This window comes from Trachypithecus francoisi, unplaced genomic scaffold (assembly GCF_009764315.1).
Source record: "Trachypithecus francoisi isolate TF-2019V2 unplaced genomic scaffold, Tfra_2.0 Lachesis_group0, whole genome shotgun sequence".
NCBI lineage: Eukaryota > Metazoa > Chordata > Mammalia > Primates > Cercopithecidae > Trachypithecus > Trachypithecus francoisi.
Genome location: NW_022681453.1, coordinates 91,372,550 through 91,388,399, shown reverse-complemented (window position 1 = coordinate 91,388,399; position 15,850 = coordinate 91,372,550). Strand labels below are relative to the sequence as shown.

The window sequence follows — 15,850 nt, the reverse complement described above, 5'->3', positions numbered from 1 at the left end:
AATCATACTTTTTGATCAGGGCCGTTTTTGAAAGAGTGCGCAGGGAAGTACGTAGCGTGGAGTGTGAAAAGTGTGAAGCACAACGCGGTTAGGAAAAGTCACACCACAGAAAGCCAGCGGAACGCGCCGGGAAGTGGTGACCGCCTGACAGGTACCCCCGCTCCCTCCCGTCGCCCGGTGCTGGGCTAACGCGATTTCGCCCTCAGGGCTGGAGCTGTCTCTGCGGTTGCTGCTGCTTAGCTCCCAGGAAGTTCGGGGCGCCCCGGTACTGCAGTTTGCCAAGTGTTTTCAGAAACCTTAGTTCCTAAACCTGTTTCAAAAGTCTGGAGAAAACTGTTTCTGTGCTCTCACTGTAGGATAGAAAACACAACGGTCACAGAAAGTAATTGAAGGCAAAGCTCAACAGGCTGCAGCCTGAACTCTTTTGAGCGGGAAGCTCGAGCGTAGCGTCGCTCGCTGGGCGACACCCCTCAGGCTCTCAGGCCGGCGCCTTCTGGGGACCATGTCGCGCTCCCGCGGTGGCGGCTGCGCCCGGCTCAGGGCGGTGCCGCGGCCGCTGGCTCCTCCTGGGGGTGGGGCGGGCCGCGCCGGGCGAGGGCGGGAGGAGGAGCAGTCGCAGCGGCTTGAGGAGCTGCAGCGCGAGGAGCGCGTCGCGTCCGCATTTCGCCCGCCCGGGAGAAACTGAGCCGCGCTGGCAGCTCGCGTCGAGTCGATCTGCCCTCGCCGCATCCCGCGGCGCCCGGTCGGGCTCCGGGCACCAGGCACCACCTAGGCCGTTCCCTGCAGACGGCCCCGGGCCAGAGGCCCCCTCGGGAAATGTCCAGCGGCCGGAGAAAGGGCAGCGCCCCCTGGCACAGCTTTTCCCGGTTCTTCGCTCCCCGAAGTCCTTCCCGGGACAAGGAAGAGGAAGAGGAGGAGAGGCCGGGGACAAGCCAGCCTCCAGCTCCAGGCCGGTCCGCTGCCAGGTGGGAGTCGCGGAGGAGGTCGCGGGGGGTCCCTGCGCGTACTCGCTAGACGAAGGCTCCCGGCCTGACCGCCGGCAGCTGGCCGCTCTTGGGCCAGGCTGCAGTTCGCTCGCCACTTTCCGTTCTTCTTCCTCCATTGCTAAAGTTTCCTCCTCCTTGCCCCGTTCCGGTGCCGCACCACTCGCCTCTCCTCTGCAGGTTAAATCGGGCAGAAGTTCTTGCCCCGCGGCCGGACGCATATCCCCCCGATCCCCGCCTGGCTCCGCGCTCTTCCTTTCCCACCTTCCCCTGCCGGAACGTGATTGGGTTCCCGTTCCACACACGCTCTACTCTCCAAGTTCTGTGGCAAAAGCGATTGCCCCGGCGTCCCGCCTGTAGTAATGGGAAACACTTGTGAGCTGAGCGGAGCCCTCAGCCAGGGGAATTGAGGGCGCGATCCCAGCACCACTTGTGTGGGAGGAGATCGGGGCAAAAGTGGAAAAGGTAAAGCTTTGGGGCGTCACCCCCTCAGCTACGATGGTATTTTGCCATCTTATTTAAATTTTCTCAAAATGATTTTTGAAAGGAATTGTGATAATGCGTTCCCAAGACTTTCACCAAAATGGACTGAACATGTAAAGGACGCCACCCTTTATTTCTCATCTCTCCTAGAAACAGCTGCCTCAAGTTCCCAAACAGATTCTGGAAATCAAGTTTCCAGCTGTCTTGGTTTCAGTAATCAAAGGGTACCCTTTCTCTGTAATATTTTAATCTTTCCTTCACTTTCCTATGTTCAAAAATCAAAAATTTTTAGACATGCCTCATTTAAGTGCTTATTTCTGAGTCTTTTCATCCCCCTGAAGAAAGAGGGGTTAAGTAAAATGCAGCTCGCTTTCTTAAACGTGTGAGAAGATTGCACTATCTCCTCCCGAGATTGCACTAGAATGACCATTGTCGTTGGAAGGACACACTCCAGAAAGCCATGTTTACTTCGGACTCAAGATTTCCTGGTGGGCTTAAAAAAAAAAAATGGATAGGAAACAGAACTGAGAGTGAGCCAGTTCCATTAGTATTCAGATTTTGTGATGTGATTTTGGTCGTTTTTGTGTTCCTCAGTTTACCCGCTTGTGAAACATTTTCATTATGACCGTCTGTTCATCACATGCCACATATTTCCAAGAAAGCTCCTACGATAATTGAGTGGTTAATCTCCTGGGACGTTTCAGCTATTATTGCTCTGACTGTTGAGAATTTAAAATTCAAAGTTACACAGTGGTTAAAAATAGTTTTGAAGTCTGACAGATCTCATCCAGGGTGTCAGCTAGTTCTGCGGGTGTGGGCAGGCAGCCTGTGGTGCCTGCCACCGCCGTAACAACACTAACAGTCTTGGATAATATGAACGCAGCCTGCAAGGAAATCCCAAGTAGGCTCAGCAAAGTTGGGGACTTGAAAGTCAGTGTTAGAAAGGAATAAGCAGGTCAATTTCAGGGTCATGTCAGTAATGGCCTGAAATCCTACTGGCCTCTCCGCCCCATTTTGGCTTTTTAAGGCACTTCTCAATTCTAATTTCTTTACTGACTGGAGCTGACCACTCCAGCAGCTAGTTCCTTGTTCACCTACCACTTCTCTATTCTCATCATCTCCAGACTGGCAAAACTGTGGCTTTTCAACAATGAAGATTTTAATTGTGCTTATATCAATGCTAATTTTGTTCTCATCTTTTTTGGAACTTGCCAGGTGTGAGGGGGATAGCAGATGACCCCTTGTGTGGGTGTTTTACTGTTTTAAATGAACTTACGTCTTTCATTTCAAGGGCATAAACAAACACAAAGCCTTTACTGAAAATTTAATAAAACAAATGGAACTGCTTTGTAGTAATGAATGTCCCAGTAACACAACACCCTGATGTTAACAAGATTGGAAACAGAATTGCAATTTGTCACTATGATCTTATTTCAAAATGGAAGGGTGTTTTGGCTATTTCTCTTTGTGGGCATAAAAACTTGTGTCATTATGAGAGCTGGATATACCTTCTGTAGAGGTGATTTTAGATGAAGAGGAGTCAGTGCAACAGACAAACGGGGTTGGTGTGGTAGGGACATAAAGAGTAAGAGAAAGGATTCTTTAGGAGCTATAAGAAGCTGGGAAGACCACTTGAAAACATTAATATGAATCCCTATCATATGTCTGGCACTTTACAAAGTACTTTCAATAATATTATTAAACATGACCTTTGACCAAACCTATATTATCAATATCCCCATTTTACTGTAAAAAACAGGGTTAAGGAAACTTACTGAAAGTTATGTAACTACTTTTCAGTCAGTGAACATGGTATCAGATGTGCCTACAATTCTGAACATGTAATAAAGGTTATTGTCTGCATCCTGGCTTTTTGATGTATTTGAAAGGAAATGCACTCTCTAAAACCTGTGTTTTGAAGTCTCCTTTTTGCATCCCCAGTGTTGATTTGCATGAATTTTTTAATGTAACATGTACAAATATAAAACAAAACATAAGTTCCTTAAGAACAGAATTCCTTAACAGTTTCTTAAGTACAAAATTAAAAAATAAACTAAAACATAATTATGAGACCCGTAAAAGTAGAATTTACAACATCCTGAAACTGTTTTTTTGGTTACTCACAAAATGCATACTGGGACAATCACCAGGTCTTTGGGGAGTTGCCATGCCTTGATACAGGTCTTCCAATATTTTACTGTTTGAACCATAGGAAAATCTTTGTTTTTATGGTGTGCTGTGAGTTATATGGGCTTCAGTTGGTGAGAACACTTCATTATGTTTTCTTTGTTGCTGTTCTGATCTCATTAATCTTTCACAATTAAAGAAGGCCTATTAGCATCAACACTATTGTATATCCCAACTTAGGCGTGAGCACTCAAATTGCTTGATAGTACTCATATTAGGTGGTTGACCATTTCCAGGAAATGCTTGTATTAATTTATTTTAGATGATATAAAAAGGAAAACTGCAATTGAAGTTTTCATAGGAAACTCCAAAACTCCCAGAGTTCTGTGGATCCTAGTTTGAGAATCACTGCTGCAGTGTTAAGCCCAGTTTATAAGTATACAAGGAATGGACTCATTAGAAGTGATAGGGGAGACCAGGAAGTGCTTCCTGGTAGGGATGATTTTAACTGGGTCTTCAAGGAATTGGTGATGTTTCTATACAGAGAGAACTTAGAAAGAGAAGAGGGAACAGGTATTCCAGACTGAGCAAAGGCCTGCAAGGGGTTTATGATCTGTTAGGGGCTATATACATTAATTGGACAGAGTGAAAGGAGCAGTAAGAAAGTTAGGTTGGAACTGGGTCATAAAGGTCTCTAGACAAAGTGTTTGGCTCTAGATTTAAGGCTCAGAGAATTTTTGCAAAAGCCTGTTATACAGATATTGCAAACTTGGAGGAATTCCTGCTTTATTTTATCTGCTTAGAGAAAATGATTGCTCAACTTTGTTTCTTGGCTGTATCATGCGTGATGGACCTGTTTAAAATGAGTTCTGTGCAATGTTTGTAACTGTGAAGAGAGATGGTAAGGTGAGAACAGTATTTATCAAGGGCTGACTGTGCACTTACTCCTGGGCTGGGCACTTTTACTTGCAACATATCATGTAAATCTCACACTCAGCGTGAAAGGTTGGTCCACTTATTACCATCTGACAATTGAAGAAACTGAGTTTGGGAGAGCACTCAGGGATGGATGCTATGGGCGTTTTGAATGGAACAATTCTTTGAACTGGACCCTTTTGTCCTTTGTAAGATGTTTGGTATCCATGATTCCACACACTAATTGCCAGTAGCATCCTCTGGTTATTGGGATAACTGAAAACTCCTCCACCCAGGTGGGTGGGAGGGAGAGTGGTACCACTCCCAGTGGAGAGTGATTTACCCTAAATCATGAGAGGAGGTGAGAGGTGACATTTGAACTTAGGTGTCTCTAATGGGCTCCAAAGTTCTGGTTCCTTTTTTGACACCATCCTGTCCATCACCCTTCTGAACTCTGCTCCTTCAAAACATATTTGAATATGTGAGGCAATTGGATTGTTCCTTACTTTGTTCTAGAATGGGTGACACTGTGGCACATTTCAGATATATTCCTTTTGGCTGTTACTTTGACCAAATACAGTGTCATTGATGAAAAGAAGGTGAAACAGGATTACTAGGCCCAAGGTCAGGGGCTGTGTCTTCATCTTTGTGTGCCCTTCATCTTTGTGAACCCATCTCTTGGGTTCATTAAGGTGTCTACCAGGTGACTAATTTGGGAATTCTATTTTTTGCTGTGAACATTCCTTGGAAATGGACTCAATTGTATGTTCTGAATGTGTTAAAGTTGCAAGGATACCACAAATTGACCTGCAGTAAGTTTATGTAATCAGAACTTCTAGCTTTATTGACAGTTATAACCTTTTTAGATTTTTTTCCTCATCACAGTGGAAAATATGTAAAAAGGGTAATAGCAAGTTTTGTAAAGTAAGAGAAAATATTCCCTCAAGACAAAATATTTTCTATCCAAAGTTCTGATGAAATATACCAGAACCCAGATATAAGAAATATTAGTTACCAATTATTAAACAATATAATAGCAACAAACCATAGGTGGTTGTAAAATTAAGGAAAATAATCCAGGCTATATGCTGAAAAGAGAGAGTCAGTGTGAAGTAAAAGTTGAGAAGATAATACTTACTTTGAGTCTGTTCAATCCATAAGTTAAAGCGGCTGCTTTGTGTCCCACATGGCGCAAAGCAATGTGGATATAAAAATAAATGAATGACCAAATATGCCTTCCTAGAATTCACAGATTAATGGAAGAGATAAAAGTGTACATCTCTGTTCTTAGTATGAACTCAGTATAAATCAAACACATCTTTGGAGTGTGTGACTTGTTTCATTCAGAGCATACTTAATGTTTCATGAATGTCATACGTTGTATGAGAATTTTTATTGGGCTTTCAAAATACGTTCTCACATTATTAACTTTTCTCCAAGCATGGTTTGGTTAGCTTCCTTTGCCAAGCCAGCATGGTGAGGGAAACGTGATAGTAACTGCACCATCAAGGTGAATGGAAATGCTGCCCCTTGGTTCCTCTTGCTCTCCTCCTTGACCCTGCAGGCTTTGCAAGTCCTAGACAGAGGCAGAAAAATGCATCTTTTCAGGAATCAACATTCCAGATAAGTGGCAGTGCCTACACAAAATGACTTGATGTTGTTAGAGAACAAATCAAAGTTTTTCAACTAGTAATAAGTCATTCTTAGTGTTTATTTGGCAGTTGTACGTGGCCAAGTAATGGTACAACTCCATCCAGCAGGACTTCCCTGAATGTTTTACTCCCAGGAGTTTCTAACTGGAAGTATGCTAAAGCACTGAAACAACTGCTTAACCAAGTGTGTGTTTTCTTTTTTCCTAATCAATTAATGATGACAAAACCAAACTACCCTTTATTAAGGCCCTACTCAGATCCAAGCCCTGAGCTTGGAACTTTAAAAATATCAAATCACTTAATCCTCAGAGCAAACGTATGAGAGAGGTATCTTTACTGCCTTTTACAGATATATAATTTAAGGTTTCAAGAGGTTCAGTAGGTAATCAAAAGTCTCACAATATTGGTAGTAGAATCAAGAGTCAAATTTTCCTTCCTGAATTCAAAGCCTACACAGCATGATGTGACAGCTTCCTCCGCTTAACTTGGGAAGACTCGTAAAAGAAGGCTGCCTTTAGAAAATGGTTTGGAATGGAAATAAAAGACAATGGCATGCAGCTGGACATCTGCCCAGATAGACTGGGTCAGGGCTATGGACAATCAAGAATTATACTCCTGACAGTTGGGAGAGGAAAATAAATGTATACATTTATACGGATTATAGATTTATATTTAAATACAAAAAAAGGGTCAGTCTCCTTCAAAAGAGAGTTTCAAATGGAAACTATAGCAAGATACCATATTCTACCTATTTGATAAGCCACACTCCAGTTTGATGTGGGAAAGCTGGAACTCTCATACACTACTAGTGGGTGGGTAAATTGATATACCACGTTGGAGGGAAATTTGACAGGACCTATCAATATTGCAGATTCACATACTCAGCATTTCTTCTCTGGGAATTCCACTGAACATGTACAGTTTGTAAATAGGCCAAAAGTTGCCTATAGAAGTTAGTCGTTGCGGCATTGTTTTAATAGCAAAAGATGAAAAATAGAGTAGAATGCCATCAGTTGTGGACTAATTGATAAATCATAGTATATCCATATAGTGAAATATGATGCAGCTACCAAAAAGAATAGGAAAGCTTTGTTATGTACTGTTAAGGAAATATCTCCAAGATACATTAAGGAAAAAAAAAAAAAAAAGGCCAGGCACGGTGGCTTATGCCTGTAATCCCAGCACTTTGGGAGGTAGAGGCGGGTGGATCACTTGATGTCAGGCATTCGAGATCAGCGTGAACAACATGGTGAAATCCCGTCTCTACTAAAATACAAAATAATTAGCCAGGTGTGGTGATGCTTGCCTGTAATCCCAGCTACTCCAGAGGCTGAGGCAGGAGAATTGCTTGAACCTGGGAGGCGGAGGTTGCAGTGAGCCAAGATCACACCATTGCGCTCCAGTCTGGGGCAACAAGAGTCAAACTCCATCTCAAAAAAAAAAAAAAACCTACAACGAATTGTGTATAGTATGCCCCATTTGTATATACAAAAAAAAGGGGATATGAAATCTGTTACTAGTGTTGTGTAACTTATTTTGGCGGTGTGGGGAACTGCGTGAAGGGATGAGAGGCAGGAGAAAGACTTTCTTATGCCTTTGTACACTTAAAAATTATGTGAATTACCTATTTCATAAAGTAAGAAAAAGACTGGATTAAAATCTGGTGAATATCTGTGGTTAAAAGAAGGGAAAAAAAAGAGAATTTATGATCCTGAGTTGGCAAAAATCCTCCAAAGAGAGAATGCGCTACATGAACTTATTCAAGTGAGAAAAATTTCAATTAAGGATATAAATAAATAGAAGTAGTTCTTGTAATGCAGAGTAATTTGATATTTTTACACTTTGTACTAGTAGGAGTGAGGCTTTTCTATATTTTTACTCTCTAATGTGAAACTGGGTAGAGTTGACACAGCCACAAATGTATCAACATAACTCATTTTTACGTGGTCACCTGTCATCCACCTTGACCTCTCCAGTATGACCCAGGACAGGTTATTAACCTCAGAGTCTTTCGTGATAAATCAAGGGAGTTGATTTTCATCTGTAAGGTCTCTCTCAGCTTTAGCAGACCAGCCAAAACTCCATGGGCTATTAGGTGTGTACAAAATGGATATGCCTTACAATTAGAAAGATTTATTTTTTTTTGGAAAAGTCACATATGAAAATGCTTTAGTTAATCTTCCATGTGATTCTAACATTTTGGTCATTTGATTTGAAAGCTTCACCTATGTTTAAAACGAATTAACTTAGTGTCGCTATGTCAAGCACCAGTCTAGGTCCTGGGAATCCAGCAGTTAACAAGGTGCAGCATTGTCTTTGCTTTAAAGCACTGATGCAATTTTGTGGGGAAGGCAGACATTCACAAATCTTTCTTTTCACTTGAAGTAAGTACCAAGGTAACATGTAGGGGACTGTAGGAGCATTTAACAAATGCGAGCCCATCCTTGAGGCTCTCAGAAGAAACTTTTAATCTCATTTAAGCTATTTCTCCTGGAACATGTGTCTAAGTAATGTCTTTCTGTTCTTGATTTATAAACTTTGGACAATATATATTGACTTCTGGTTATGGTAGATGAGCACTTAGCTATTTTATACCCTTCCACATCTCATTACTTATCCAGCCAAAATAATCATTATAATTGGAAGATTAAATAAACCTGTAGATTTCTATGAATATGTAGCTGTTGTTTTCTGCTAAGCCAAGTGCTGCACTATGGTTACTTTCTTTGTGTGATATTTTGTTTTTCATGGAGTAAATTACCTTGTTTTTCATTTTCTTATTGCTGCTACTTCTAGGATGCACAAATACACTTATAAAACCACCACTTTCAGTGTTTTTTCTACATCATTAAATCACATCTACCAGTTTACCCCATGCCTTCCAAGACCTTTCTCTTGGTCTCTGTGTCTTCCTGTAATTTGTATCACCTAGTGGTTCCCAAGCTTCCTGCACTGATCTCTACTACTCAGCCCTATGTGAGAGCACCTATTTTTGGACCTCATGTATTCCTCTTTCTTGGTTAACTCCCCCTTTTGTTGGCATATATCTAACAAGAAAGGGTGCATCTTAGATAATTTTTTTTGTAGTCTTTGCACTTCTGAAAATACCTTTTTCTACTCTAGTAAATCATAGTTTGGGTATAAATTTATAGACTCAAAATTACTTGCACTCAGATTTCTGAAGACATTTCTCTATTAGCCTTCTCTTTAATTCTGGATTGTTGAGAAATCTGAGGCTAGTATGATTTCTGGACCTATTTTTGTGATTCATTTTTTCTCTGCAAATTTTGAAATCTTTTTCAATGTAGACTCTACACATGCACAGTAATGAACCTTGCACAGTGCCTTTTTAATTTATTTTGCTGGACAGTTGGCAGGCTCTTTCTCTTGAGAGGCTTATATCTTTCGATTTAGAATGGAGAGTTTGGCTCAAGCTTCCTGTGTGTGGTCTGTGCTGTCTATACTTTTATTCTTGGTATTCCAGAGTCTGGAGGCTTCTCTTTTTAAAAATTGCTAGGCTCCTGCCAAATGTTATAATTTGGAGATGTGAGTTCACTAAGAAATCAACTGACAAGAGGAAGATTAATAGAAGAAATGACATAGAAATTTATTAGCATGCAGGGCGAAAAAAATCACAGAGTGACTACCAAATATCTCAGTAAGGTACAGATGCTTATATACCCCACCTCTTAGGAGTGAGGAAAGTGGATGATTTTAGGGGAGTAGTAAATGATTTTTACAGGAACTCAGTGAGCTTGAAGAACATAACAAAGGCCTGGGAGAAAGTCTGTTGGGCCCACGGAACAGACAGTGGTTTATGACAAAAGTCTGTTGAGATATTATGACAGACTTCAGTCTTTCTTCTTGTGACGTGAGTTCAGTTAATGAAAACTAGGGAAGGGACTAGAGGTAATTGTTTTCTTCTTTGATGGGTCCAAACTTTAAGCAGATAAGAGAACTTCAGAGAACAGAACTTCATTCTGTGCTTTGGGAGAGACAGAGGAGCAAAGACAACAGATGAAGGTGGGGTTCAGAGAAACATTGAGGCTGCTCAGTTCAGTATGTCAAAGTGCTGTATTTTGGGATATGGGATTCTGAGTTTTTATCTATTCTTTTTTGTAAAATAATTATTGATACATAATTATTGTACTGTTTATGAAGTGAGTATATGTGATATTTTGTTACATTCATGCAATGTGTAATGATCAAATCAGGGTTTTTAGGATATCACTTCAGCTTAGCACTTCACTGTTAGTGCAGGAGGGAGATTAGCGTTAACAATAGTGTATTATAAAATAGCTAGAAGATAAGATTTGAAATGCTACCAACACAAAGAAATGATAAAGTTTTATTTATTCTAAATTATATTTCTGCCTGTTTTTCTTTCCTTCGAAAATCTCATCTGTCCTGAATGATGTTATTCTTCATCTTTTTTTTTTTTAACCTGGTAGCTTATTTCCTCTTATTAATTGCTTTACCATCATTTCCATGGGACGGAGTTAAACGTGTTCACCTATACTGTTTTGCCAGAAATAGCTAGAAAATCTCTGCAATTATCACTGTTGCCAGACTTTTTAATTCTTTGAGTATAAATTGAACTCCATAACCTAACATCTCAATGATGGCTATGAGGAAATAATTGCTTGCTCATGGATAGGAAGAATCAATATTGTGAAAATGGCCATACTGACCAAAGTAATTTATAGATTCAATGCTATCCCCATCAAGCTACCACTGATTTTCTTCACAGAATTAGAAAAAAACTACTTTAAATTTCACATAGAACCCCCCCACAAAAAGGAGCCCATATAGCCAAGACAATCCTAAGCAAAAAGAACAAAGCTAGAGGCATCACGCTACCTGACTTCAAACTATATTACAAGGCTACAGTAACCAAAACAGCATGGTACTGGCACCAAAACAGATATATAGACCAACGGAACAGAACAGAGAGCTCATAAATAATGCCACACATCTACAACTGTCTGATCGTTCACAAACCTGACAAAAAACAAGCAATGGAGAAAGGATTCCCTATTTAATAAATGGTTTTGGGAAAACTGGCTAGCCATATGCAGAAAACTGAAATTGGATGCCTTCCTTACACTGTATACAAAAATTAACTCAAGATGGATTAAAGACTTAAATGTAAGACCTAAAACCATAAAAACCCTAGAAGAAAAGCTAAGCAATACCATTCAGGACATGGGCATGGACAAAGACTTCATGACTAAAACACCAAAAGCAATGATAACAAAAGCCAAAATAGACAAATAGGATCTAATTAAACTAAAGAGCTTCTGCACAGCAAAAGAAACTATCATCAGAGTGAACAGGCAGTCTACAGAATTAGAGAAAATTTTTAGTCTATCCATCTGACAAAGGGCTAATATCCAGAATCTACAAATAACTTAAACAAATTTACAAGAAAAAAACAACCCCATCAAAAAGTGGGCAAAGGATATGAAGAGACACTTCTCAAAAGAAGACATTTATGCAGCCAATGAACATATGAAAAAAGCCCATCATCACTGGTCATTAGAGAAATGCAAATCAAAACCACAATGAGATACCTTCTCACATGTTATAATGGCGATCATTAAAACATCAGGAAACAAGAGATACTGGAGAAGATGTGGAGAAATAGGAATGCTTTTACAATCTTGTTGGGAGTGTAAATTATACATTAGCTTAACCATTGTGGAAGACAGTGTGGTGATTCCTCAAGGGAGTAGAACCAGAGATACCATTTGACCCAGCAATCCCATTACTGGGTATATACCCAAAAGATTATAAATCATACTACTATAAAGACACATGCACATGTATGTTTATTGCAGCACTGTACACAATAGCAATGACTTGGAACCAACCCAAATGCCCATCAATGATAGACTGGATAAAGAAAATGTGGCACATATACACCATGGAATACTATGCAGCCATAGAAAAGATAAGTTTTTGTCCTTTGCAGGGACATGAATGAAGCTGGAAACCATCATTCTCAGCAAACTATCACAAGAACGGAAAACCAAACACCACATGTTCTTACTCATAACAATGGGAACACATGGATACAAGGAGGGGAACATCACACACCAGGGCCTATTGGTGGGTTGTCAGGAGGTGTCTAGGGGAGGGATAGCATTAGGAGAAATACCTAATGTAGATGACGAGTTGATGGGTGCAGCAAACCACCATGGCATGTGTATACCTATGTAACAAACCTGTAGATTCTGGCCATGTATCCCAAAACTTAAAAGTATAATAATAATAAAATTGCTAAAAAATTACAAAACAGAGGTTTTCTGCTGTCATAGTCTGTGTTGTGTGCTATAAAGGAATACCTGAGGCTGAGTAGTTTATAAAGAAAACGGATTTATTTAGCTCACGATTCTGATGGCTAGAATGTTAAGATTGGGCATCTGCATCTGATGAGGGTGTCAAGCTGCTCCCAGTAGTGCTGGAAGATACAGGAATCACTTGGGAAGAAAGGAAACAAGGGGTCAGGAGGTGCCAGGTTCTTTTTAACAGCCAGTTTTCGTGGAACTAACAGAGTGAAAAATCACTCACCACCACTCCAGGGAAGGCATTAATCTATTCCTGAGGAATTCACCTCCATGACCCAAACACCTCCCACTGGGCCCCACTGCCAACACTGGGGGTTGAATTTCAACATGAGCTTTGGAGGGGACAAACATCCAAACCATAGCACTTGCATACTTCTAAAATCAGATATGCTTTTAAGTGCTAATTTCAAGTAAGGTGTTGGCACAAAAATATAACCCATTGTAATAGGCAGAATTCCAAGATGGACCCTAGCATAGTTACAGAAAACAGTTAAAGAAAAATATTTTGTATGCTATTTATGACAAACAGTACAAATGGCAATGTCAGAAGTGACGTGAAAATGGTATTTGGGTGGTCTCACGAATATTTGTTTTATGTAATTTTTAGAAGATATGCTAGAAACTTTTATCTTTCATATTAAAGTTTATACAAAAGTGGTTGCTACCTCAGTGGCAGATCATAAATTTCTTGTAACTACCATGCTTCTTATGACAAAGAATGAAATATTTTGAATTTGATGTTTTAATAACTGGGGACAGATTAGGTGAGATGTAAACTCTCTTGCCTTTTATTGTCTTGTCAAAGCACAAAGGCGCATTCACAGGCTGGAAGGATGGCATTGTGCTTTTTATCAGTAAAAGCTGAAAATGTGAATGGTAATAATGGTGTTTCATTGTTCTAAGTAGGCAGATAAATTTTTGGTAATGTTGCATATATTATGATACAAAGGATTTAACATTAGGCAATATTTGCAGTATTTGTATTTTGTTATTTAATTGCTTGCATTCTTTGCACTGACTTGTTTTTGCTTTCTTTTTCATCAACTATGCTACTTTTTTTTTCTCTTTTTGATAGTAATATTTGCTTTTACAAAATAGGTATAAAATTATAAGAGGATCACAAAGCGAAAGCACACTCGTAACCCTACCCACTCAGAAACATATATCATTCTTTCAAATGATCCCCTATGGGTTTGTCTAAATACGTCATCATGTCTAAATATTTTTATAAAAGTAAAAGTTCTTCTTCAAGAGTTTGGAACTTGAATTTTTTTCACTTAACCATAGTGCTGTAACAGTTCTGACAATAATACATTTATTTATATGTTGTAAAAATAATTTAAAATTGAATTATTAGAACAACTTAGTTGTGTCATCACTTTTCAGAATCTTGTTTGCATATCTAAATGTGTCTCTACTTACATAGGGTTGTATTCTAATGGGGAGGGAAGAAAATATCTAGATTAATATATAATATGCTTTGAAGTAAAAATAAAATGGGGAGGGATAGGGGCATAATGAAAGTGGTGAGTCCAGGTAGGGTGGTCATGAAAAGTGTCTGTATTGGATAGCATTTAAGCAAAGACCCAAGTGATATCCGGGAGTGGGGCATGAACAAGTCTGAGGAAAGAACTTTCTGGGCAGAAGGAACATTCAGTTAGAAGGTCCTGGAGCACAATCATGTGGCACAGATGCCAGTGTGGACAGAGACACAGAATTAGAGGAAGAGTGGGTGTTAGTGACATGGGGAAGAGAGCCAGGGGCCAATGAGGTAGGACTTGTTAGTTCATAGTAAGGAGTTGAAATGATGAGTTTACTTTTGGAAAGTATCACTGGGCATGTGTTTATATGTTTTTGTAAATGTGTTTTTATATTCACATATATATTATCTGTTTATCTGTGTCTGGAAGAATTTACAGAGGAGGAGGGATTTCAGTTGGAGGGGAGGTCAGCCAAGGTCAGATTCTGGGGAGCTTTGCGAGGGCACAATCTCGGGTCTCCAGTTCCCTGTCCTCAGAACAATTTGTTGAATGATATGTGAATGAATGATCCGTTTTAGAAAGCAGCTAAAATACTGTTGTGAGTTCACATCACAGCAAGAGATTCAGGGTATTGAATCTTGCGGGGGTGAGTCAAACATTCAGAATCTGAAGGTTATGAGGTGGATGGAGAACTTGGGGAGAATGGAACAATCACTCACAACACACGTATGGTAGACAGCTCAGGCACATTTCAGACGTACTGAGATTCTCACTCTTCAGCCTGTGATTTAACTGTAATTATGGGTCTTATTTTGGGGGCATGACTTGGGGGACAGGAAATAAGGCAGCCTCAAGGTAGATACATAAATTATAGGAGAGGGCCGACATTATAGAGAAAAGGAGTGTCAGAAGTCTCAGATTGTGAAGCAACAGAGCCTCATAATCATGCCTACCTTTCCCCTCTCCTCCTGATTTTTCTCTAGAATTTTGAAATCATTCAACTGCCAGATGTTTGGGCTAAAACACATGCTGTTTGAGTGCCTTAAAATTGCAGCTTTTAGTTACCTTTTAATTTGAAGCCCAGAAATAGTGCCATAACCACCTGTTGTATATTCTATTAATAGCCATTAAAAAAATACAAGTACCACTCTACTGATGGCAGACACCATTTGTGAATGGACAGTTTTCCAGATGGTGGTTTGCAAATCATTGGTGTGGAACTCTATCTTTTTTTCCATATCTTTGGACCTGCTGGATGGTGCTCCAGGCCGGTGCACAAACATCAATTTAATCCATAATGTATCTGCAGTATAGCTTTGAACAAAGAAAAGTATAGAACTTGTCACGTGAGACTATGTTTCTAAGAAAAATATCCCAAGGGTAATGTAGATCCCATGGCTTGAGCAGACCCTTTGGGAGGGTGTGAGGATGAAGTCCTTGCTGTATTTAAGGACCCAAAAGAGGGCCAAGAGGTGGAATCTGAGGGAATAGAGGGCAGGCCCAGAGCGAGCCTCAGTCATTTGGAAATAAGGAACAGTAGACATTTCTGCCTCTTTGTTATAGTGCCCTCATGCTAGTTTTGATCTAAGTTGGTTTCTTGGCCGTAGTCTTTCTCATCTTTTACCAGAAAAGCCTCAAGTTTAGTCTACCTGTTTTTTTCCCACCCGTTATTCTGTTGTAGAACATAGCAATGTGGGATTTTAGATCTGACAGAGATCTCATATCAGCTGGTCTGAACCTTTTTAATTTACATGGTTGTAAAATCAGATCCAAAAATGTTCATTTTGACAAGTGCATTTTGTCCTCAAGGTGCTGTCTCTGAAACAGACAAAAGTTCATTCTGAGTTGTTGCAAAGCAT

The 15,850-nt window shown here is 40.1% G+C and overlaps 1 protein-coding gene across 1 annotated transcript in view; it reads left to right on the top strand.

The window, feature by feature from the left end:
* Nucleotides 1-450: 450 nt before the first annotated feature.
* CRYBG3 (crystallin beta-gamma domain containing 3) overlaps nucleotides 451-15,850 on the top strand; it is a 125,229-nt gene continuing 109,829 nt past the window's right edge. The window contains exon 1 of the mRNA XM_033211535.1: nucleotides 451-965. Coding sequence (XP_033067426.1) covers nucleotides 817-965 — 149 coding nt within the window. The 5' untranslated portion in view covers nucleotides 451-816. The remainder of the gene's footprint in view (nucleotides 966-15,850) is intronic.